Here is a 25,206-nt window from a genome sequence, read left to right as displayed (position 1 = left end):
ACAACACTGACAGAACAACAGTGAACACAGCACATTGAAACAGCTTCTGATCTACAAATTTCAACAGGTAAGCTCACTTACAATGTTCGTTTGGTTTTTTGACAGTGTTCATCTTGAGCAAAGAAGATCCTTGCTTTGTAACAGTAGAGAGCAATTTTTTAAAAATGCTATAAAAATGTAAATAGTAACAGAAACAAAATAAAGAAAGTATAAGATGAGTAGAAGTTCTGCTGAAAATCCAGCTGTGAGGATAATACAAATTATTTTCTGTGCTTTAGCAGATCTTAACTCAGTAAAAGATGGACTTCAAAATGAGCTACATGGCTGAGGAATGGAGCCTCAAGATGCCCAAGGGACTGGACTTGGAAGTTTCCCATCATCCAGTGACAATGAAGAGTGTGGTCAACCTCATCATTGCCATGGAGAGGTTAAAGACCAGCAAGTCAGAGCCAGTGCTGAGCACAGACTTCCAGGATGAAAACCTGCTTTCCATCATGCTGGAGAGCATTGTGGAAGGTAATCACAAGTTTAATACTGGAAAAACTCATAATGAGCCATTATCTCTTCTATAAAATATGAATTAGGTTTAGCTATTTTGAATTCTCTTTAGATTAATACACAAATAGTGTATCTTTCCATTTTACCATCCTAGTCATAAGTAGACAGAAATCTAGTTTAACACCATATTCAACCATGCATGTCTGTTTTTGTCCCAGAGCATAGTGTGATCGAGAGGACAGGTGCACCACCTCAGTTCACCAGCAGGGATGAGATTGAGTGCACTGTGACTGACAGCCAAAAGAGGAGCTTGGTTCTGGTCCAAAGCAGCATGGAGCTCCATGCAGTGATGCTGCAGGGAGGCAGTGATGACCGCAAAGGTAACTACATGTGACACTTAGACGTTTAAATAGTTGAAAATCATTAAAAATATTCAATCATCATCCATGTTGTTAGAAACATGAAGTAGAAAAGAACTAAAATGCCATAAAGTAGAAAGGATAGGTAGCTTGAATTTATTAAATTGATTCAATTGTGCCTCTAACATTTTCCTGCTTACGTACGCTGCCATGATTTATTAAAATGACCCTGTATCCATCACTCTCTCCACAGTGCACCTGAACATGTCGACCTACGCGCACCCTACACCCATCGCTGAGACCAGGCCTGTCGCTCTGGGCATCAAAGGCACAAACCTCTATCTGTCTTGTCACGAGGATGACGACAAGCCAACCCTCCACCTGGAGGTAAACTTCTTTCAGGACTCTCACATGAAAAGCACACCATTTGTTATAATCTATAAGACACTGCACACATATAGGTGAATTAATATTTGATATCAGGCCTAATTTTGTTGACTGAAACTCTCTGACATGGATGTTTGCTCTTCTCAGGAGGTGACGGATAAAAACAGTCTGACAAGGATAAGCGCTGAAAGCGACATGGTGCGATTTCTCTTCTATAAACGCGACACTGGGCTCAGCATCAGCTCTCTCATGTCTGTCCGCTGCCCCAACTGGTACATCAGCACAGCGCAGGACGACGACCAGGTGGTGGAAGTGTGTCAGGAGACCGCCCCACGCTACAGAAGCTTCAACATCCAGCGCCAGAGTTAAAACCCATTAAGGATTCCCAAGATGAATTTTGGAGCTCTATTTGCGCTCCAGTTTGACCTTCTTAAAGTATGTGCTAGGTACATAAATTGGAATAATTAATGATGTAAAGTTACATCACAAGGTAGCATCATTGTGCTCTCTGAGCATCTGGTGTGTAGTTATTAATCAATAATTTAACATACTGTTGATGCTTTTATATATGTATTTATTCATCTATTTATGCTATTGCAAGATGTTAATTATTTGTTTGGTTGTTTGTTTTTACAAACAAGTATTTAAATGATCTAACAATCTGAAATAAATTTTTTATTCCCAATTTATATTTGTGGCTGATATATTCTTTAAATATCTGGTAATCCACTCAACTAGGGATAAATAACAGACAATAACAGTCTCTCACCACAACATACAGCAAAGTTCACAAAATGTTATTTGTGAAAATAGTCAGAAATCAACCACTGTTCCTCAGCTCCGTGCAACGCGGTGTTCTGTAATAAACCCCGAGTCAGAATAGAGCCGATGACACCGACAGGCTACACACTGATCAGTACAGCCGGTTCTGTGATTGGCAACTAAACAGACATTAACCATCATAACCCTGATCACTTTCTGCCCAACTTATTGGACAGGCAGATCACTTTATCTATCAGACTCTGCTGATCCAAGCACAGATACCTTGTGCAATAAATCTTTACAATGCAAGATTTCTGTTCTGATATGAGTTTATTTAAACTCTGCCCAATCCAACACATTGTGTGCACATTAAGCCACTTTATTGCAGTGTCTCCTACACGTTTCACTCTGTTACGGTGAGAAATTTGTTGGGTTTCTGACATTTATTTTATATATTTAGTAAACTACTTTTATTTTCTTATTTTTCTTAATCCAATTCATTGAGTCATCTGGCTAAACTCATTGGAGTTACTTACTAGAGCCATTTAATGGTATTTTATTCAGTTTTTGCTTTGATATTTTGCTTACTGAGCTCCTTCAATTTTACTATATATCCTGTATTTAATTAAGCATTTTTTTCCTGTTCTGAGATTTTTTTTTCTATGTAGTCTACCTTAATAATTGATCTTATCATGTATGATCTTAGCCTACCTTCTTCTTCCTGTTCATTTTACTAGCGATGGGCAAACAATTCAATGGTACATTGTCGCCACCAAGTGGCAGAGTGGACTAAAGGCATTCTTACCAAACAAATTAGTCTGTCTAAATCAGTGTATCTTAGTTTTTGTTTGCAGATACGATACACTTGGCTTTAATTAAGCGCCATATGTCTGTTTGTGGTAACTCACCTGTGCGCTATCCTCAACTAGAGATCTAGGGCCCCCTGGATTTTTTTCATAGGGGTGGCCATGGGAGCCACTAAAAATATTGGGGTGGCATACCAAAGCCGAACCGTGCAGGGGCTCAGCGAATGGGAAGAGGTGATGGAAATTGTGAGTGACATACAAAGTGACACAATACGAATGAGAAAAATTGTATATGCAAGAATAAATAACAAATTATTGTTTCAACTCACTGTAAGATGTCTTCCTCTCTCTCTTGCGCCCACGTTTATTAAAAATATTATGAACATAGGACACGGGAGATGTAAAGAGAGGAACTAGTTTAGGACATCCAAACCACAAATGTTGCAAGGTCTCCTCAGCTTGAAAAAAATACAAGCTTATAATCTTTGACTGTCTGCTCTACCACCTGAGCCACAGGTGGTAGAGCAGATAGCCAGTCTGCTTGCCAAATATCCTTGGGAAGGTACTAACCCCAAGTTGCTCTCCAATGCAGCCATCAGAATATGAATATGTGTGAATGTTAGATAGAAACACTTAGACAGAAAGAGTATTTAAAAAAAGTGCTGGTGTGAATGAGTCAAGTTGTGTAAATCACTTTGAGAGCTCAGTTAGCTTAGATATAAGAACCAGTCCATATTTACAGTGACTACGTCCCTTTAAAACCCAAACCATGAAATAACTGCCAGAAATCTTCATCTTTTGATAATGGAGTGTTTGTTGAACCCCAAGACAAAATATATATAAAAATATATCAAATTTTAATCTGCATATGAGTTTTAATTTGTATCACATTTGCTACATAACCCATATTTTTGCAATTTAGTCATTAAAAATGTTTCATGCAATTTAGATCATTTTTTGAGGGTAAAAAAAAGTCATGCTGATGATGTAGAAGTCTCAAAAACTCACAAAAACACATGTAGCAGATACGATACACTTGGCTTTAATTAAGCGCCATATGTCTATTTGTGGTAACTCACCTGTGCGCTATCCTCAACTAGAGATCCAAGGCCCCCTGGATTTTTTTCATAGGGGTGGCCATGGGAGCCACTAAAAATATTGGGGTGGCATACCAAAGCCGAACCGTGCAGGGGCTCAGCGAATGGGAAGAGGTGATGGAAATTGTGAGTGACATACAAAGTGACACAATACGAATGAGAAAAATTGTATATGCAAGAATAAATAACAAATTATTGTTTCAACTCACTGTAAGATGTCTTCCTCTCTCTCTTGCGCCCACGTTTATTAAAAATATTATGAACATAGGACACGGGGGGTGGCGGCTAGTGAGTCTCTGCAAAACCCACACTAGGCACTTGCCAAACGAATCCAGGAAGGGCAGCCACCACTTCCTCCACCAACTTCCGTAGGACAGACAATGACTTAGGAACTGGCAGAACCGGCTGAAGACAGCAGCAGTTTTCCGCTGCTCTCCTGATCTCAGCACTGCCAGTTTTGTCAGGTCAGATGTTGCTAGGACTCTTTGCATGGTAACAAATGCTACAATTATTGATGCTAATAGAACCAAGCAAGCTAGACTGAATAAGAGGGTTGAAGAACAGGGGGTCTTCCCCCTGCTGGCATAAACCTCAGAGCAGAATCTTTTAACACATAACACTTTGGTTCAGAGTGGTAGAAGGATGAAATCCCTGAGATGTCCGTACCAGTCATCATTTCGATCCACATCTGTGGTTTGGGGTATAAGAAATGCTGAGCAGTCTGAAGACAAAAAGACCTAATGCAATTTTTTATGTCAATGAGTCGCTGTCCACCTTCCCACAGAGGTAACAAAAGTGCTTTGGTAAAAGTTGCCAAAAAAGGCAACCAGTCTCTTCTCTATTTCCTGCATCAGTGTATGTGAAGGCAGGAGCAGGAGCATACGGCATGGCAGGTAACAGACAACCATCCCTAATGACTCTCCAGACAGGGACTGGTCTGCTGAGTCCCCTCCTATCTTCAACAAAACAGCAACTCAAAGCATGAAATATTGTTTTTTCCACAAACCTGCATCTTGAAGTGTCCTAAACAAATAATCCACTCTATCAAAAGGTTTTTCTTGATCTAACCAAAAAATCCAGCTTTTGAAGATGGAATTTTGACTTTAGATCACAGATTTAGACAGATCCAATTTGGCTCCAGTCATTTCCCAGCTCGTGACATTTGGATCCATTCACAGCAGCTTATTTTAGATTTACAATCTGTCTTCCTTATCTAAAATATTTCATCCTTTCAAAACTGTACTGAAATATCCTAAATCTGTAAAAGCCATTTGAGACATTTGTAATATGCTTAAATTTATGATAAATCTTTCCTTTTTTAGTTAAATATAAAACAGTGACTGTCAGGAAGCCCTCATCTATCAGTGAGGGCTGATATAGAAGCTTAAACTGGGAACATTAAAGCAGAGGGTTTTCTGTCTTTTTATTCAGTAATGGCAGAGATAATAAAATTCTTTATTATTATTTTTTGGAGTTAAAGTGAAAGTTAAAAAAAATAGGCTAAAATGGTTGCAAACAGTGGTTTTTTTTGTCTTTTGGTTTTTGACGTCAAAACACTGATGTAAACTTTAGCCTGAGCGTGATAAACGTGCCTGACACACTCACTCATGTCCCAACAAGCAAATCTAGAGTTATTTAAGCACTGTTACACAACTCCACCTAGGAAGTGTACTGGAATTTTTTTTATCACATTAAAATACCCCATTAAAATTTTTTAAAGACGTATGAAGAAAGTTTTTAAATTTCATATGATGAGTTTTCACCTGCTTTCTTGAATTTTTTGTTATTTCTCAAAGATGAGGCAATTTTTAGTCCTGTGTCATGGTGCTGTCGGTCATTGCTCTATTTTAATAGTAGATAGTCTGTATATAACAATGGACATGTCAATTCCGTTAAATTTTATCTATAGAGCAAAAATCACAACAACATTTACCTTAAAGCGCAGTTGTTTTGATGATCTGGGAATGATGGCTGCTCATGTATGAATCTGACTGAGAAATCAAGAGACACTTAATGCTCACAGAGCAGTGACTTGTTACTCCTCTCATCCATCGCATGCAATGCAGCGAAGCGTGTTCGGACCACCACTCAATAAATGCATGGAAAACCCCACTAGGGTTTAAATACCTGGGACTCTTCAACAGTTGGTTTTTAGAACTGAGAAAGCCTCTGGGATGAGAGGTGAAAGTGCTTCACAAACCTTAAACAAGGCTAGTTGCTTACTTACTTACTTAGACTATCATGTCCTGGATATTCATCAAACCTACACAGGCATTCGGGTGAACGTTTGATGGAGTACTGCTGTGTGATCGAGTGAAAGTGCTTTTAATACCTAAAATGAATATAGAGGTACTTTATAATTGCCAGTCTATTTATCCTTTACTTATGACTCTTCTGTGCAGATGCTTCAAGCTGTTGCTTCACCGCCGACAACCTGTACAACTCCACTATTGCATCATAATGACGTATGTGTTGTATGCAATACCAAAGTTCCCTGATGCGGGGATTTAAAAACCCTGCCAGACAGCACAGTCGGGCAGAACAACACTGACAGAACAACAGTGAACACAGCACATTGAAACAGCTTCTGATCTACAAATTTCAACAGGTAAGCTCACTTACAATGTTCGTTTGGTTTTTTGACAGTGTTCATCTTGAGCAAAGAAGATCCTTGCTTTGTAACAGTAGAGAGCAATTTTTTAAAAATGCTATAAAAATGTAAATAGTAACAGAAACAAAATAAAGAAAGTATAAGATGAGTAGAAGTTCTGCTGAAAATCCAGCTGTGAGGATAATACAAATTATTTTCTGTGCTTTAGCAGATCTTAACTCAGTAAAAGATGGACTTCAAAATGAGCTACATGGCTGAGGAATGGAGCCTCAAGATGCCCAAGGGACTGGACTTGGAAGTTTCCCATCATCCAGTGACAATGAAGAGTGTGGTCAACCTCATCATTGCCATGGAGAGGTTAAAGACCAGCAATTCAGAGCCAGTGCTGAGCACAGACTTCCAGGATGAAAACCTGCTTTCCATCATGCTGGAGAGCATTGTGGAAGGTAATCACAAGTTTAATACTGGAAAAACTCATAATGAGCCATTATCTCTTCTATAAAATATGAATTAGGTTTAGCTATTTTGAATTCTCTTTAGATTAATACACAAATAGTGTATCTTTCCATTTTACCATCCTAGTCATAAGTAGACAGAAATCTAGTTTAACACCATATTCAACCATGCATGTCTGTTTTTGTCCCAGAGCATAGTGTGATCGAGAGGACAGGTGCACCACCTCAGTTCACCAGCAGGGATGAGATTGAGTGCACTGTGACTGACAGCCAAAAGAGGAGCTTGGTTCTGGTCCAAAGCAGCATGGAGCTCCATGCAGTGATGCTGCAGGGAGGCAGTGATGACCGCAAAGGTAACTACATGTGACACTTAGACGTTTAAATAGTTGAAAATCATTAAAAATATTCAATCATCATCCATGTTGTTAGAAACATGAAGTAGAAAAGAACTAAAATGCCATAAAGTAGAAAGGATAGGTAGCTTGAATTTATTAAATTGATTCAATTGTGCCTCTAACATTTTCCTGCTTACGTACGCTGCCATGATTTATTAAAATGACCCTGTATCCATCACTCTCTCCACAGTGCACCTGAACATGTCGACCTACGCGCACCCTACACCCATCGCTGAGACCAGGCCTGTCGCTCTGGGCATCAAAGGCACAAACCTCTATCTGTCTTGTCACGAGGATGACGACAAGCCAACCCTCCACCTGGAGGTAAACTTCTTTCAGGAATCTCACATGAAAAGCACACCATTTGTTATAATCTATAAGACACTGCACACATATAGGTGAATTAATATTTGATATCAGGCCTAATTTTGTTGACTGAAACTCTCTGACATGGATGTTTGCTCTTCTCAGGAGGTGACGGATAAAAACAGTCTGACAAGGATAAGCGCTGAAAGCGACATGGTGCGATTTCTCTTCTATAAACGCGACACTGGGCTCAGCATCAGCACTCTCATGTCTGTCCGCTGCCCCAACTGGTACATCAGCACAGCGCAGGACGACGACCAGGTGGTGGAAGTGTGTCAGGAGACCGCCCCACGCTACAGAAGCTTCAACATCCAGCGCCAGAGTTAAAACCCATTAAGGATTCCCAAGATGAATTTTGGAGCTCTATTTGCGCTCCAGTTTGACCTTCTTAAAGTATGTGCTAGGTACATAAATTGGAATGATTAATGATGTAAAGTTACATCACAAGGTAGCATCATTGTGCTCTCTGAGCATCTGGTGTGTAGTTATTAATCAATAATTTAACATACTGTTGATGCTTTTATATATGTATTTATTCATCTATTTATGCTATTGCAAGATGTTAATTATTTGTTTGGTTGTTTGTTTTTACAAACAAGTATTTAAATGATCTAACAATCTGAAATAAATTTTTTATTCCCAATTTATATTTGTGGCTGATATATTCTTTAAATATCTGGTAATCCACTCAAATAGGGATAAATAACAGACAATAACAGTCTCTCACCACAACATACAGCAAAGTTCACAAAATGTTATTTGTGAAAATAGTCAGAAATCAACCACTGTTCCTCAGCTCCGTGCAACGCGGTGTTCTGTAATAAACCCCGAGTCAGAATAGAGCCGATGACACCGACAGGCTACACACTGATCAGTACAGCCGGTTCTGTGATTGGCAACTAAACAGACATTAACCATCATAACCCTGATAACTTTCTGCCCAACTTATTGGACAGGCAGCTCACTTTATCTATCAGACTCTGCTGATCCAAGCACAGATACCTTGTGCAATAAATCTTTACAATGCAAGATTTCTGTTCTGATATGAGTTTATTTAAACTCTGCCCAATCCAACACATTGTGTGCACATTAAGCCACTTTATTGCAGTGTCTCCTACACGTTTCACTCTGTTACGGTGAGAAATTTGTTGGGTTTCTGACATTTATTTTATATATTTAGTAAACTACTTTTATTTTCTTATTTTTCTTAATCCAATTCATTGAGTCATCTGGCTAAACTCACTGGAGTTACTTACTAGAGCCATTTAATGGTATTTTATTCAGTTTTTGCTTTGACATTTTGCTTACTGAGCTCCTTCAATTTTACTATATATCCTGTATTTAATTAAGCATTTTTTTCCTGTTCTGAGATTTTTTTTTCTATGTAGTCTACCTTAATAATTGATCTTATCATGTATGATCTTAGCCTACCTTCTTCTTCCTGTTCATTTTACTAGCGATGGGCAAACAATTCAATGGTACATTGTCGCCACCAAGTGGCAGAGTGGACTAAAAGCATTCTTACCAAACAAATTAGTCTGTCTAAATCAGTGTATCTTAGTTTTTGTTTGTTTGGTGCCTGGACTTAACTGCTAATTGTCTACAATTGATTATGTATGACTTTGACTTATAAGGGATACAACGTCTTCCCAGACGCCATTATGTTGTCCTGCCTTTAATTTTTAAAATTTGGATCACTAAGTAATTTAAAATAAAACCTATGTTTCCAAAAAAAACTCTCATTTCAGTCTCCACTTTAATGAGCTGTATCGTACCTTCTTATTTATGTCGTCTACGGTGATATTTTGAAGAGTTTTTATACAAAGTTTGGTCATATAATAAAGCACAGCTGACACATCATGTCCAGGAAATGGTGCGCCTGCCTTTCATTCATTTGCACAGATGATTTCTGCTCTAATCAGCGCAGGAGTTTTGCGCAAGTGTGTTGTTTTCCCCCGAAATTTCAAATCATCCAATCAGAGAAAGGAGGCGTTAACTCCCGGCAATTTCGAAAGCGGATGCGCGAGCGCAGTTATTATGGGCGACGTTAACGTGTTTGAAACACGTTTGTTTAGCTGATTTCTACAAACTTATACGACGAAAACAATTTCTATTAGAAATGGAAGAAGGGGAATCCGAGCCAGTGCTTTCCAGAAAAGGTTAGCGAGTTTATTAAGTTCCATAAAAGCTAGCAAAGTTTAAACGGTTAACAAGACGTTATGGCTGCGACTTAGGAAACGTTAACTTACAGTACAGTTAGTATTAGCAATTCAGGGTGGAAGAAGACGGATAGAGTTAAGTGGGTGGTAACACTAAAAAGTGACTTTTATCCGCAGCTGAGGTGCCTTTTGAGTATTTTAACCGACCTTCCTAATGGCGGTCTGTCCATGCAGGAGTCTGCTTTGTTTGTTTTGTTTAACACGTACAATTCATATTCATGCTTTCATAGCATTGTCCCGGTCAATTCCCTCATTGTATCAACAACAAATTACGAACTACATATTCTTTTACAATGTATAAATAACTGGTCTGACATTAATAAATAGAAGATTGATTCTTAAATAAAGTTTGAGATCCTGGATAGTGTAACAGCCAAAATGATTTAATGCATGACTGTGAATATGGCAAGGAAACTCTGGACCTGTTGGAATTTATTATATAACCAATTTATAACCATACAATCACCCTGTTCTCACTTCTGTATGTGTAACAAGCACAAAACGTGCTATTGCTATCTTTCCTGTATTCAAAACAGTGGTCGAAGACGTACATGTGTGGGACTCACAATGATTTCCCTCACTCGCTGAAATGGCATCTTAGGCACCTTTATAATCTTATTATGACCCACAATCCCACTTTTGATTTCTGTTTTATTCTCAGTTAGCTCAGAATAAGTGGATTGGAACATTTTTATTGTTTCATTTTCACGCATTGTGGGTACTTGTTCTTGCAGGAGCAAAGACAGGGAGCGCCACATGTAATGTACTCACATTAATAAAGCACATTTCTAGTCTTACTGACCACTCAAAGAGGTTCTAAGTCCCACTTTAATTCTACATTCATACACCACTTATCTGTACACTTTCAAGCACTTTAACATCCACAGCAAATTTAGAATCACCAATTAACCTAACATGAATGTCTTTTAGCCAGAGCACCTAGAGAAAATAAAGAGGACTGAGGACCAACTGCTTGTTCTGAGTGTTTACATCTCTATAAACCTATGACCTCTGTTCTGTATGTGAACCACATATAGTTATACTAGATAAGATAAGAGAGATAAGATAAGATAAAACATTATCAATCCCTCGGGTGGGTTCCTCTGGGAAATTCGGTTTCCAAAAGCACAGCACCGACAGAAGTTACAGTTACAGAATATTATATATATATATATATATATATATATATATATATATATATATATATATATATTTAAACACACACACACATATATAAATAAGATATACGAAGGGGATAAATAGGAATAAAAATACAAGTGAATTGCACATTTCAAGTATTGAGGTCTATTGCACCGTTGACTATTAACAAAAGTATTGCACAAAAGGTATTGCACAGTGAAGTGAAGTACTACTATGCTCCTACACTGTTTGGAGATTTTCCCATGATCCTTCAAAGACCAGCAGGTGTCAGCCTCTGCTTGAACCTGCACAAATGTGGTGGGAACACATATGTTTCGTATTACAATTTCAAGATCCCTCTTGAACTCTCTCCCTTAAAATATACACACATATATGACATGTACAATTTCAACCGTCCCCAAAACCACCATTTTCATTGATTTGACCCAGAATAGCATCAAAGTACAAAACTTTTTTTTATCACCTCCCCATTCAACTAAAATATTCCCATGTATTTGTATATATATTGTATATATTGCTATAGCGAACAGCCAAACCAAGAACAACACAAACAACAAATACATGATGTTGCTTCGTACTAATCCTTTAGAATTTTCAGTTCAGGCATTTCATGAATCTCAAGTTTGGCGTTTACATGTGAGTATAGTGAAAAATCTTTATTTGATGGTGCTTAATTCCTGTATGTTTTCTGTCACAGAGATCCGTAAGCAGAAGCTAATGGAATATCTGGCAGCAAAAGGAAAGCTGAAGCTACCTGAAGCAAGGTAAGAATAAAACTGCATGTGGAAAAAAATGTTTTATGAAATGTTGCTGGGTGTTGAAAGGAGACAGCCCATCACCAGGAATTTATTATCTGGGACTGTGCCAGGTTTAGAACTGAAGAGGCCTCTTGGATGCAGTGTTGATTTTGAGAGCTAATTTTGATTACGTTTTAGTCAAGCTGTTTTGAGTAAAACGTCATTTAGTTTTAGCCATAAATTATTTAAGTTTTAGTTGTCTAAATATAAGATTAAAGTAGACTAAATCTAAAGTTGAATCTGGTGAATAAAATATAAAGCATAAAAAGTTTCTCGTGTTTTTACTGGTGAGAGTTGCTCCACACGGTTTAAAACGAGTCTTATTGTCCTTGACATCAAATGCAAAACGTGTCTGTAAGTATGCTCTCTCTTACTTGCAGGCGTTGGCTCTTTTTTTTTTTCGATGAGAAACATGAGCATGGGCACTCCAACCTGTTTGTTGAGGCAGATCAAATTGTACATGTCTAACATTGTTTGACTGATTGGATCACTTCCAAACTCATTCCACTTTTCATTTTGTTATTAAATATTATCAAGTGTCAGTACATTTCATTATAGTTTTTGTCCTTGTGTATGAGTTTTTATTTAGTTATCATTGTTTTCTCTTGCATTAGAATCAAAATCTCAAAAAAAAAAGCCCAGTTAACCTCTTTTCAAACACCCAAGAAAATGTGAGAATGAAACACTCCCCTATGGGTATATATGGTAATCCATATAACAAATCAGACTGATTTTTTTCTGGGATTTAAATCCCCCACAAAGTCTCAAATCTTTCATATTTTTAAAGTATAAAAATAAATAAAACATCTAAGCAGTGAACATTGCATCTATCTATGTAGATATATCATAAACCTATTGACCTATATTTGCATATACTTATTTACAAATCCACATTCCATTTAATAAAACAAAAAGAGGTCCATTGGGTTCATGGATTTTATGTGCACTGACCATGAGTCAATGAAACCAAATAATTGTAATTATTTTTTGTGTTGTATGAACAGATGAATGATAAACATAGGGAGAAAATAAATTCTTACCACAGACTTTAACAAAAATAAAATCAGTTAATGATCAACTCTAAAAGGATATCTGGTCATCATTTGGAAATTGTTGAAGCTCATTTTCTGTTTTGATAAATTAAGTAACTGATGTTTCACTCTTTAGGTCAAACCTAATTGGAAACTCTGTGAGTAAGAAGCCTGTGACATCTACACAAAAGGTACAGCTTGAATGCACGAACTGTTACTCACAAATCTGACAACAAAATCTTTAAATAATTCAGTGTCAGCGAAGGAATCTGAAACAGTTTGTTGGCTGGACAGAGATGCTGTTTGGAATCAGGCTAGTGTTGATTCCCTTTTTGTTAATTCGTAGTTTTTCTTTCACAGGTTGTTGCAGGAAAAGAAAACAAAGCTCCAGTTGACGGATTCAAGCGTAATATCACAAAAGGTCAAAGCGTGACAGCTCAGGCCAGTCGAGGCCCTGAAAAGAAAGCATTTGGTGTCAGTAACAAAGGAAATGTAAACGGCAATATACTGACGGCACAGCAGAACAACAGTCGTCCAGCACAGCCAAAACATAATCGAAACCCTTCGCTCACCAGAACATACAGTGTTGTGTCCTTCAAACCTCACCTGAATGGAGCCGGCCATGTCAACAAGCAGGCAAATGCAGGAATTCAAACTTCAGGCAAAGCCCCTTTAAACACAGCTCATACAGTCAGAGTCAAATCAAAAAGCAAATTCAGCTTTGGCCCAAGTTCTGCCATATCAGGTCCAACGATGACGATCAGTACCAGGATTAGTCTTGGCCCCCTTGTCAAAACAAAAACAGGACTTACTCCTGCAGTGATCCAGTCAAGAGCCACAAAGCCAAGCCTACCACATACCTCTGTCACTGCAGCTAGTACAACTACCACAAATCAAATTGCGAAGAAGGTGCAATCCAGCAGCAAGTCAACAACGTCTGTTTCGCAGAGGTTTGCTGCAAATATTTCTTCAACTATGGGAGCTAAGAATAAAGTTCAGGGTCAAAACAAACTTAACTCTAAACCTGTTCTAGGTAGTCATTCTCAGCCATCTAAAAGTCAGTTATCAAGTGGACTGAAAACAACATACACATCTCTCAAGTGCACGGTTGCGTCTTTTAAGCCAGAGGTAAGAGTAGCAGCAAAAAAATCAACTGGTCAGCCTGCAAACAAGTCCACAAAGCCAAGAACTGAACCTAAAGGGGAGAAGAGCCAGCCATGCAAAGCTGCCTTCCAAGCATTCTCGAGGCCAGCTACCACATGCAACTCTCGACCTGTCGGTGAGCCTGCTGTGACTGATACAGGAAGGAAAACCAAGATAACTAAAGAGACAGCTGGCAAGACAGAAAATCGTGCTTCAAATGCTCCTCCGCTCAAATCTGGTGTAAAAAGTAGAGTCGCTCCACTTATTTCACAGACAGTCCCGCCACCTTCCAGGACCGTCCGTCTCACAGGCCAAGCCACAAACACGAAGACCCCAAAAGTCCAGAGTAAGGTCTTTCCTCAGACTGAGGGAAAGAAACTGACTGCTGCCCAGGTGGAAAGAATGTAAGTAGAACAGTACAGGTAACTGTACTACAAAATTGTGACATGGTACAGTTTGCTAGATTTCCAATGTAGTTCACAGTGGGATTAAGTTTGCCTTGTGACTTCGGCCCCAGTGACCTCAGTTCTTTCTGTATGTGATGAACACCAAAAGTTATCTGTAGGACGAGATAACTTTTCAGTATTAGTGACTGACTTTATTTGGCTTAAGCAGATCCAAATATAAAAACTATTATCTCGATCGATCACGGATCGATTTCTAGGTCAGTTTGTCACTGTAGACATTCCAAGCTCTGTTTTCATAGTTACATGTAATATTGCTCATTAATAACTCATCTCATTTTGACATAAAGGAAAAAACTGCAGGAATGGCGGGAGTCCAAAGGCATTACCTACAAACGTCCTCCAATGCAAGGCAAACCTCAGGTCAGGCGCACGGTCTCAGTGCCTCAGCCTTTCTGGGCCTCCATGACTGAAGAAGATGAGGCCTACTCCCTCATCTGTGCTGTAGATAGATCCCTGGCTGACTGCCTCAAGTTACTGAGAGAGGTGTGTGTGTTGTATTTGATTTGATTCAGTGTCACTTTTCATTTAACTGCTCACCTGAAGTTGTGTAGTAAACACAGAGAACAGACTTGAAAGTTTGTCGTCTCGGTGTAGTCATTAGATAAAGTAAGAAAAATGCATTTGATACAGAAAATATTGTCTCACCTTGTTTGAAAGCAGATGTGCTTTTACCTGGTAAAACTTACAAGAAGAATATAACAGGACATCAGAGAATTTCAACCCCTACATTTAACTTTTTCTCACACCGGGTTAGTCATTACGTAATGGTAGTGTAAAAAAGTTATGACTAAAGATAAACATAAAATAAACTCTTTGGAGTATCCTGCCAGTTACTTGAGAACACGTTTCACACCTGCAGGGTTGCCGAGACCAGGTGAAGGAGGTTCTCTCCCGCCTGCCTGCTGTTTCCCAGAAATTTGCGAAATATTGGATCTGTCAAGTCCGCCTCATGGAGCAAGAAGGAAACTTCGATGTCCTACCCATGTTCGAAGAGGCTGTTCGTATTGTGTTGGAGGTAAGGCAACAGTGATATTCAGACTCTCAAGGTCTTTTATGTATTAAAAAAGCATCTTCCTCTTCCATCTGTAGTCTTGTGCACACCTACATAAACAAAACAGGGCTCACTCAGAGAAAACGAAATTTTATAATATAACAGAGGCCAAAAATAGCATAGCAAATCTTAACTTAAATGACTCTGTTGTTGATGCATCAGTGTGGGGTTTTCAGCATTTTTGGGGGGTGGGTGGGGAGGGGGGTTATGTCATGCATCCTGTTTGTCTTTAGTGCAGTATTCCAGATAACTCAGAGGCCAGAATTAAGTGAGTTCCAGTATCACTGTTCGGGGAAAAAAAAACAGGTTTTTGTTCGGCTTCTTAGCTAGGTAGAGCAGTTCAAAAACAACACTGCTGCAGCATGTTCATGGATAGAGGCTGATCAGTGGTCTGCGTAGCTTATTTAGCGAGTCACAAATACACATTCCAACTAGTAGCTTGGAAATTCTGACTGCATTTGGAAAACTGTCTTTCTCTTTAATCAAGTTTTCCTTTTATAGAAACGTTTGTATATGTTAGTCACTTTTCATTTTTAATTGGTCTAGCATGAAATTGTGCCATATAAACAAATTTGAACTTGATACGCGTATAGTTAACTTTAGCTCAGAGCAGGATGTGAAGAGTTTGTCATCTCTGGGGAAAGCTTTCCAGTAATGTATAATAATCCTGTTTTCCTGTAATTGTATTTTGTTGTAGCCAGTAGATGAGCTGCGGATCGTGGTGTTTGACATTCTGAAGAAAAAGGACGAGATCCAAGGTAACTCACCTTCATGACCTTGGTGGGGGCAGCGGCAGCGTTAAGATTTACAATAGATAACTTTAGTTCTTAGATAAGGGGTGTCAAACTCATTTAATTCATGGGGAACATACAGCCTAATATGAAATTAAAACCGTTGCATAATAATATACGTTTCCTTCCTTTTAAACAAAAATACGACCATGAATGTTATTTAAAATATGCACATTTAATAAGATGCACATTTTTAGAGTATATGATTACCAGTCTGAGGTACTGGTATGGTATCCAAAGCCTGGGTATTGTCTTTGTCATTGGAAGTGTAAATGTGCAGCTACTAAATGCACACATTTTCTACATCAAATCAAGTCCTGTTAATTCTTGCAGGATATTTTCCCCAATTAAATTTAGTAAAACCCACATTTTCATGTTGTTTTCAGCTAAAGAACAGGACAAAGAGGTCGAACATATTCCAACACCTGAAAACACTCCAGACTGTGGCAGCAATCCACTGATGACCCCCAAACCTGTCAGAGCGCTCATTTATGGGGAGAGAGGAGAGTCGTCTGTGGTCAAGTACAAGATCACGGCAACCCCTGGGTATGTTCGAGTCATCGTGTCATTTTCTCCATGTTACTGTTCTCTGATGTATTTGTTTGGTCGCTCAAAAATTTTTAGCATTAGTTCAGCTCTAATCTGTTTGATGACAGAGCCCATGAGTTGTAAGCTACTGAGGTTATGAGCCATCGACTTTTCATGATAACAACGCCAACGGCTCGTTTCCTTTTTTGCATTCACGCGGAAATAAAAGCATTGCATAGTTAATAATGGGGGGGATTTCTGAATCAGTTTGCAAAGAGCATGAAGAGAAGAACAAAATGTGGGGAAAATGGGACATTGTCAGTCAATCCCATTTAATAATCTCAAGGCACACTCTAGATTATGTGTGCCAAGTTTACTGTGTTCTGTAGATACTGTGAGTAATGTAAATCTATATAAAGAGTGTTTGTCGTGCTCCTTTGAACACTGTCCCGCAGACAACTTTTAAGAGATCACTCACTAAAATCACTGCTGGATGCACAGTTTGAGAAAGGCTAAGTTGTTGTGTTGCTTTGTCATTTGAGTGTAAATATTGAAATGAGCTACACCCAGGCTCTGTGCCCTCAGCTAGAAAAGCTGCTTTGCTCCTTCCGTGTGTCTCTGGCAATAAGATATTTCCTCGTTGTTTTTTATTCGCGTAGGGAAGCACGCTTCACAATACTGAGCTGTTCTCTTCACATAAATTAAATCCAGTTTTCTTAGTCGTCCGTTCGTTGACCGTGGGTTGTCTCCCATGACTTACCGGAGTCTTTCAGTCCTGCTCTGACACATTGAAATGACATGTTTGAACCATTCAAACCGTCCTGTGTTTTTGTTTGTTGTTTTTTTTATTCTCGACCCGTTTTTGCAGCTAAGTAACTTCTTCATGCAAGATATAGATTTGTTCTTATGGTCCTTATGCTATTATTTTATTTCTTCAAACAATACAGTGTACACAGTGATGTAAAATTAGCTTTTAAAACCTGTGTATGTTGCGTGTATGGTGCTGCGGTAATCCGTGCATATATTTAGAACTAAACAACAGCATTTATCAAAAGAGGTCCAAAAGCAAACACTCCACTAAAACAGGGTCAGATAATTCTTTAAGTGATGTTGATATTATAATAATGATACTGTTAATTTGTGTTCAGGCTGCTGTAGAAACACATGTTAAACACAGTAAGCTGTAATGTTAGAACCTTTTTCACTGATCTGTGTGCTTTATTTGGTTTCACCTTTTTCCTTATTCTGTTTGAAGTATGCTTTTTGTTTTAATCACAAGTCAGAAGCAATAAGAAAGAAAAAATATGCACAATGAGAATCATATCCAAGCAGCTTAACAAAGAAATGATGAGTTATTTACAGTTTTTACAGCAAGATGTTTTTTTTTTCCTGTGGATTATAATTAATTATGTTTTATCTTCACTTAGTGGCCCTCCAAGTCAACAGAGAGAGTCAGTAAAGGTCAACGGTCAGGAGATTCGCTTCTTCACCCCGGTTAGGCGGTCAGTGCGAATCGAGAGAGCCTCGCTCCGATACCCCTCTCCCCTTCAGGACCACGACCTGTGCGTTAACTCGTACAATGACCTGCTCTGTGAGGACGAGAAAGAAAGAAGTGAAGAGCAAACGGATTGGGAACCCAGCCCGTCTGAAAGTGGTGCACCAGTGTACGTTTACAGAGAAAACGAGGCGCTCAAAGACAAAGTGGTTGTCCAGCTAGTCTGTGACGATGATGATTAGCTTCAGTGGTTTATCAATATTACACCATTTGTTACTTTTAATGTGGAAGGGAGGGTGAAAAAAAATTTAGTCTGCATGCTTCGATGCTTTCACCCTTCTGTGATTTGAGAATATGAGTTTCCTTGTAAATATATTGGCTGATATTTTGGGGAGATTGTTGTTTTTTTTCATAATTTGGTGTTTGACACTTCCTCATGGAAAACCTGTTGTGTTTATTTGGCTGCTCTGCACACTGTTTATTCACATACACGCCCTCCTGTTCACACTTCTCACTACCTAAGTACACATTCTCTTGATGCCGTTTCTTTTCAGTTATGACCTCCTCTTGTCTCTCATTCCTTTTAGTTACGCCTGTGACTCAATGACATGACACATTTGACCTTTTCAAACACTCAGTTTTCTTTTTTTTCCTTTTTGGATATTTTTAATATTTCAAGTATTTGATATACTCCCTTATGGAGAAGATGTTGAGCTTATTGTCCTGACTTTGTTATTTTTTTATTTTCAAAGAATGCAATGTAAATAGTAATGTAAAATAAATATTTTCCCTTTAAAGCCTATAAATCTGTATGTGTATATATTGCATGTATAGTTTTGCAGCACTTCTTGCATAACTTGGGGACTAAAATAAACAGCGATGGATCAAAAACTGCTGTGGCTGTTGGAGCTGGAAGTATAGAACTAAGTTGCTCTGCACAGCAGGTCTGCATCATAAATATGTACAAATATGGTATTAATACGGAATAACAGAAACTGAGAACGTGTTTTGCCACATTTTCTCAATTTAAATGAATAAAAATACAAGTGGAAAGCCTTTACTGAAAGTCTGGGTGACTCATATTCAGGTATTGGGTGTGAGAACAACTTTAAAATTGCTATTTAAGAAACATCAGTCAAAAAAAGAATAAGATTTGCAGACTACATTCAATAAGAAATGAATTAAATTTAGTTTACGCCTGTTTGATACTCAGTCGGACCCTCTTTTGTCTTCAGAACGTCCTTAATTCTTCGTGGCATCGATTTAGCATTCCTCCAAAATTTCATTCATATTTACTGGCAGCACAGAGGTGGTTTCTTGGCTCAGACTTTTTTCTCTGTGTGTAATTCTAAACAACAGCTCAGTGTTTAATAATGTTTGGAATAAAATGAGATAACCTTATCAATACAGTGCTAATGACTTTCCGGTGTTTATAAAAGAACTCATTGTGCTCCTAAGTGAGTAATGCTCACTAAACCTATTCCCACGTTCAATTCAACTATATTTTTGTAATATCAAACTGAATTTTAAAACCTCACAGTTTGCAAACCAGCCACTAAGAGTTCAAGAGTTAAGTCAATGTTACATACCGTCTGCACAACAAGCTGTTGATGCCTTAGAAATGTGCAGATATAGAAAAACCCTCATTTGGTGCCACATAAAGGAACTTGTGTGATTTTTTTATAGTTTGCACGTAGTCTTTGCTCCCTTTGAGTAGGCTACACCCACAGTGGAACTGACTCACTGCTTGCTCTTTCTGTTTAAAGTAGTAGTAGTAGTAGTAAAAATATTCATACTCAGTGCTTGTTGTTAATGAGTGAGGGGAACTAGTGAGCCAAAGGAACTTCTGTGGTTACACATCATTGATAGTATTAAAATCTCTGTAGTGATTCACTTCAGTGCTCTTCAACTGGAAATCCTTGGCTCAAATGGACCTGTAGCAGTAAAACACCAGGACAAAAGTATAAAGTGTAAAGGTCTTTTGAAAATCAAATCCCCTCAAAAATGTATAAGTACTTTGAAAAAGTATTGCTTCCCCCCATTTCTTTACATTTTTCTTCCAAAGAACCAGAATTTCTTGTGAATTTTTCTTTAAAGTAGTGTTAAGCAATAGTTTTTATTTATTTAATTTTAAAGTTTTGGACATTGGTTCTTTTTTTCTAGCAAATGAATCGTATGCTGTTCACTGAAGCCTCATCAAAAAAGGGTCTCTGTGGAAGTGTGGCTCTGAAGAAAGCAATCTTTAAACAGAAAAGAGAAAAGACTAAAGTATGACAGATCACGCAAGAGGTGGATTAAAGATGAGCGTAATCAGGTGTCATGGAGTGATGAATTTGTGGTTCAAATCATCTTCAATCTTTACAGAGGAGTTCAGAACAGAGGTATGACAGGGGGTGTCCACAGCCATCTGTAAAGCATGATGGAGGCTCTGTCATGGTTTAGTGCTTTTTAACCGTTGGTGTTTGGGATCTTGTTAAACTTGACACCATGACAACAATCCCAAACAAACTGCCAGGGTGGTAGAGCTAAATAGAAAGAGACACAGTGGAGCAGTACTCGTCATGGATTGGCCTCCCCAGACCTCAACATTACCGAAGTGAGATCATGGTGGCGTGGAAAGGCACAAAAGTCAGCCAGAGAAAAGCTTTTAATGTTCTTTGAGAACCCCAAAGAACTCCTCAAATAAATTAGCAAACTTAGCTAAATACTTTTAACTTTAACTTAATATATATAATTAATATATATTTTCAAGGTCACGAGCTTCTTCTTACAAGTTTCCCATATCTGGAAGCACAACAGTCATGCTCGACACAGAAAGGGCGATTTGCCATTTTGGCCAGTAGAGGGAGTGCTTCTTCTTGGATCATTTCAAATTGTTAAACGCGTTTTTGTGTTTGTTTTAAACGAGCATTTTGCATCAGAAGGAATTCGTTACATCCTAAACATCGGTCTTCTCCCCTTTTAAAATCACCATCCATGTCACCTGTTCTGGGTTTTCTGAATCTTCACATCTATCTTGAACTTATTTGAGATTACAATAAATTAAATGTAGTTCAGACATCATTCACAGATGTCATGTCATGGTGAAATTACATTTCACCATGACATGAGAGGAAACTTAAAGCCTTTCTGTTCAATTTAAAACATGATTAGGTTGATCATGTTTTAAATAGATTGCTTTATTGAAGTGATTTTTATATATATATATATATATATACACATACATATATATACATACATATATATATATATATATATATATATATATATATATACACACACACACATATATATATACACACACACACATATATATATACACACACACATATATATATATATACATATATATATATATATATATATATATATATATATATGTATATATAATTAGTTATTAAAACACCGTGGTCAGGTCGCCAGTCTAGAATGACAGAAACGATAAACCCACGTCCAGCACACCCACGTCCAGCACTCCCACGTCACAAGCTTGCGCAATGACCACAGATTACTCGCCTCCTATTTAAGTCTCCTTTCCGGCACCGCGGGCTAAAGTTACAAACTGCGCTTCTACTTCAGACATCATCACAGCCGGTAAGTCACAGGTGCTTTAATTTGTGCATGCGCAACAGCGTTCTTTAGCTGTTCTCAGTTCTCAGTAAAGTGGTTTAAAAATAACGCAGGCTGCACTGCACTCTCCGACAGCGGTGTGAAAGCAGCCTGCAGCAGTCGCTGCAAAAACTATCTGAAGGTTTATTTGTCATGCGCTCCCGATTTTCTCCGTGAAATAGCTGTTGTTTACACAGGGCTTCATAACTCAAGACTCCAACTTGGTAATAGTTCAATAAAAGCTAAAATCTGTTATATTAGCTACTCAGACTCCAGAAGTAGCTGAATAAGTAGATAAATATTACACTAAACGTATTATTATTATTATTATTTAAGAGTGCTATTATGTGTTTTTGCAAAATTCAAACGAACAATATGCTGAAATGTCCCCCCTGCATCATATTTTATTTTGCTCTTTATGTTTGTTTCATTCTCCATAAGAAATTTATTCAAGAAAGGACTTTTTTAAATCTCTTATCCTCTAATTTTAAAGATGGATATATCAGTAATCACAGAAATAAATCACAAGCTGGAAACCTTCAAAGCTGCAAGGAACTTAAGATCATTTCCAGAAAGCATTCATGAACTAGGAACAAACATTTAATCCTATTAAGTCAAATTACTGAACAAGGAGTCCAGTCTGTGTACCTTCTATTGTTTAAGATCTCTGCTGGTCTTAACGTTCTCCTCCTCGTGCCAGAACCCCTCTGAGCTGACAGGATGAATTCACGTGTTCTGAAGATTAAAGATGGGAAGTTTGTGAAAGTCCAGAAATTTTACGATGGACTCAAGCTGTGTGCTGTTGACTCCCAAACAAGTAAGAATTTTAACAGCAAAATCATTCAGATTTTTCTAAGTGGCAATCCAAAAACAGGAAACAGCATTGTTTACACTGATAGCTTTATATGTGCACTGATTTATTGCATGAAATGGGTTATTGTGTCACTAATAAAGAAGTAAAGTTAATGTTATTTTGTTTGGTTTTTTTAGATGATCATACGGTCTACATAGAGAAACACCGCTCATACAACTGGATAGCTTTTAAATTCAATCTGAAGCGTGACAATATGGTGAAAGACTATTTCCTAAAGGGGGACAAACACTCCCTTGAGGTAAATAGAACAATGCATTTTCTCTCTCTCCGTCTCCCTGTCGATCATTCAATCTAAAACTACAGATGTAGACTTGTATCAGTTACTTTTTTTTACATCTCTACGTCTGCTACATCTGTTTACAGCTGGTTCAGTTGGATCAGCTGGATAGTGACTCAGTGGAGTACTGGTTTGAGAAGCACAACCATGGAGGCAGCGAACACTACAGCCTCAAAACTGCGTGTCAACCGCAGAAATACGTCTGCATATCTCAGAAATATCTCAGCCTCAGTGACACCAAGCGGGATTTGGCTGAAGTCAAAGATGAGGCAAAGTAGATGTATGTAAGTTAGTTTACTTAGTTCTTCTTTTTATGTTCCCTTTAAAATGTTCCCAGGGTTAAAATGGTGCAGGTTCACTATATGTATCTCACATTCTTTGCAGCAGCCTTCCCTAATTATTCCTCTGTGTGCTCTTTGTCCTGCAGGCATTCACCAACAGCCTTTTGCACACATTTACTACAATCCGCTCTGTCTACAAACTGAAGAGGAAGACAGTTTATCTTTAGCTAAATCCAAGCAGAACTCTCTCTTCCTGCTGTGATTTGATAAAGTAGCTGGACTAAGTAGAGCTACAAACTGGAGATTAGTCTGGCTGGCTAATTTTGTGTTCTTGGTATAGGGAGAAAAATGCTTTGGTAGTTGGGTTGGGTGGTAAAAGCACAAAATAAAACTTTGCTCTTTTTTTCATATTGTAAACTACAGGTGGTGCAAAGGGATGAGACTACTGGCCAATCTCAAAGAAACTGTACAAACATTGTCCATATGTTTTTAAAAAGAATTTATTACAAATCCCAATTCTTTAGATTTTCGTATTCATCGTTCCCCTGTGATTGCAATATACACTCTCTGTTTGTTTCGCATGCCACGCTCAGCGACAAAGGTTTGTTCTCGGCACCACAACAAACATAGTGAAGAATTCGGAAAAAGCACTACACACCACGTTTTTGTACGATATGAGTTGTTAGCCCCTAATATGATCAGACACCGTGGCGCCCGAAGTTGGTGTGAAATTTGTTTTTGTTATAAGGAAAGTTCCCAGCGACACACCTAAAATAAATTTCCTGGTCTCACACTCTGAAATGTTTGGCTTGAATAACAAAGGAAACAACTGCAGCAGAATTTATCATGATAAGAAAGGAAGGGCGGCAAAAGCATGCAGAGTGGCTGCAGTACACGAGGTTTTTTAGAGGTTTGACGAACCTGGCAAAACGTTCTTAGTTATTACTGCCGTCAGTAATATGTGGCACACCAAGGAATGTGGTCTACTGGTGGTTTGTGTTGTTGTCGGGTCTTTTTCCTTCGCTCCTGCATTTTGTCTTGAGAAGGCTATAATCATAAAAGATAAACAACTTCTGTTTTATAAGGTGGAAAATAAAGTGTAAAAACACCTCTGCTGCCATGTGTTTGCTTCTCATTTGTGTTATTTTAGAACTTTATGATCTTACCAGCTTTAAGCAGTTCTTGCCAAAGTGAGTAAAGTGCTCATTCATCTTTTTTTAATGTTTATTTATAAGATTTTAAGTTCGAAGTTACATAAAATCACACCAGACAAAGGACACAAGATTCAAAAACAATAACATTCAAGCACAGAAAAAAACAAACAGGAAAACAGGAAAGAAAAGAAAAAATACACCGATTAGCCAGTACAAATCAAAAGTTCAAAGAAATACCAGTGTCCAAAGAAGATGATCTTCTGTGTGAGGTCTGTATTTGTATAGCGTTTTACTGGTCTTTACACATCCAGTCATCCACCCATTCACACACTGGTGATGGCAAGCTACATTGTAGCCACAGCTGCCCTGGGGCGCACTGACAGAGGCGAGGCTGCCGGACACTGGCGCCACCAGGCCCTCTGACCACCACCAGTAGGCAACAGGTGAAGTGTCTTTCCCAAGGACACAACGACCGAGACTGTCCAAGCCGGGGCTTGAACCGGCAACCTTCCGATTACAAGGCGAACTCCCAACTCTTGAGCCATGTTAGACAGGGCAACAGAGAGTTCACCAAGTCCAGAAGATTTGGGGA

At 38.3% G+C, this 25,206-nt stretch overlaps 3 protein-coding genes across 4 annotated transcripts; all 3 read left to right on the top strand.

Annotated features, from left to right (window-relative positions):
• Positions 1-8,063, top strand: LOC101473431 (uncharacterized). Its single transcript, XM_004555776.4, has 10 exons — positions 1-67; positions 279-516; positions 717-878; positions 1,111-1,244; positions 1,392-1,610; positions 3,913-4,035; positions 6,750-6,966; positions 7,167-7,328; positions 7,561-7,694; positions 7,842-8,063. The coding sequence occupies exons 2-10, from the start codon at positions 300-302 to the stop codon at positions 8,061-8,063; spliced, it is 1,590 nt and encodes a 529-aa protein (XP_004555833.3). The 5' UTR covers positions 1-67; positions 279-299.
• Positions 8,064-9,728: 1,665 nt separating this feature from the next.
• Positions 9,729-19,479, top strand: ckap2l (cytoskeleton associated protein 2-like). Its single transcript, XM_004555777.2, has 9 exons — positions 9,729-9,895; positions 11,814-11,880; positions 13,081-13,135; positions 13,305-14,491; positions 14,842-15,037; positions 15,414-15,569; positions 16,303-16,363; positions 16,783-16,942; positions 18,352-19,479. Exons 1-9 carry the CDS (start codon positions 9,856-9,858, stop codon positions 18,659-18,661), a joined length of 2,232 nt encoding a protein of 743 aa, XP_004555834.1. The 5' UTR covers positions 9,729-9,855; the 3' UTR covers positions 18,662-19,479.
• A 2,407-nt stretch (positions 19,480-21,886) lies between these two features.
• Positions 21,887-24,569, top strand: LOC143421528 (uncharacterized). 2 transcript variants are annotated; one of them, XM_076891157.1, is made up of 5 exons: positions 21,887-22,013; positions 22,729-22,845; positions 23,019-23,140; positions 23,266-23,459; positions 23,607-24,569. In XM_076891157.1, exons 2-4 carry the CDS (start codon positions 22,749-22,751, stop codon positions 23,455-23,457), a joined length of 411 nt encoding a protein of 136 aa, XP_076747272.1. In that variant the 5' UTR covers positions 21,887-22,013; positions 22,729-22,748; the 3' UTR covers positions 23,458-23,459; positions 23,607-24,569. The 2 variants fall into 2 exon arrangements, with proteins under 2 accessions (XP_076747272.1, XP_076747271.1); XM_076891156.1 differs by having other exon boundaries at positions 23,266-23,463.
• Positions 24,570-25,206: the final 637 nt, after the last annotated feature.

The sequence above is a fragment of the Maylandia zebra genome, linkage group LG12 (assembly GCF_041146795.1).
Source record: "Maylandia zebra isolate NMK-2024a linkage group LG12, Mzebra_GT3a, whole genome shotgun sequence".
In the NCBI taxonomy this organism is placed as follows: domain Eukaryota; kingdom Metazoa; phylum Chordata; class Actinopteri; order Cichliformes; family Cichlidae; genus Maylandia; species Maylandia zebra.
Note: the sequence above shows the minus strand (reverse complement) of the source record. Positions and strands in the feature narration are given on the sequence as shown.

Coding starts and splice junctions, on each gene's coding strand:
- LOC101473431 (XM_004555776.4), top strand. CDS start 300: ATGGACTTCAAAATGAGCTACATGGCTGAGGAATGGAGCCTCAAGATG. Junction 879..1,110: donor AGGCAGTGATGACCGCAAAG/GTAACTACATGT, acceptor CTCTCTCCACAG/TGCACCTGAACATGTCGACC. Junction 4,036..6,749: donor GGGAAGAGGTGATGGAAATT/GTGAGTGACATA, acceptor ACTCAGTAAAAG/ATGGACTTCAAAATGAGCTA.
- ckap2l (XM_004555777.2), top strand. CDS start 9,856: ATGGAAGAAGGGGAATCCGAGCCAGTGCTTTCCAGAAAAG. Junction 14,492..14,841: donor GCTGCCCAGGTGGAAAGAAT/GTAAGTAGAACA, acceptor TTTGACATAAAG/GAAAAAACTGCAGGAATGGC. Junction 15,038..15,413: donor GCCTCAAGTTACTGAGAGAG/GTGTGTGTGTTG, acceptor TCACACCTGCAG/GGTTGCCGAGACCAGGTGAA.
- LOC143421528 (XM_076891157.1), top strand. CDS start 22,749: ATGAATTCACGTGTTCTGAAGATTAAAGATGGGAAGTTTGTGAAAGTC. Junction 22,846..23,018: donor TGCTGTTGACTCCCAAACAA/GTAAGAATTTTA, acceptor TGGTTTTTTTAG/ATGATCATACGGTCTACATA. Junction 23,141..23,265: donor GGGACAAACACTCCCTTGAG/GTAAATAGAACA, acceptor ATCTGTTTACAG/CTGGTTCAGTTGGATCAGCT.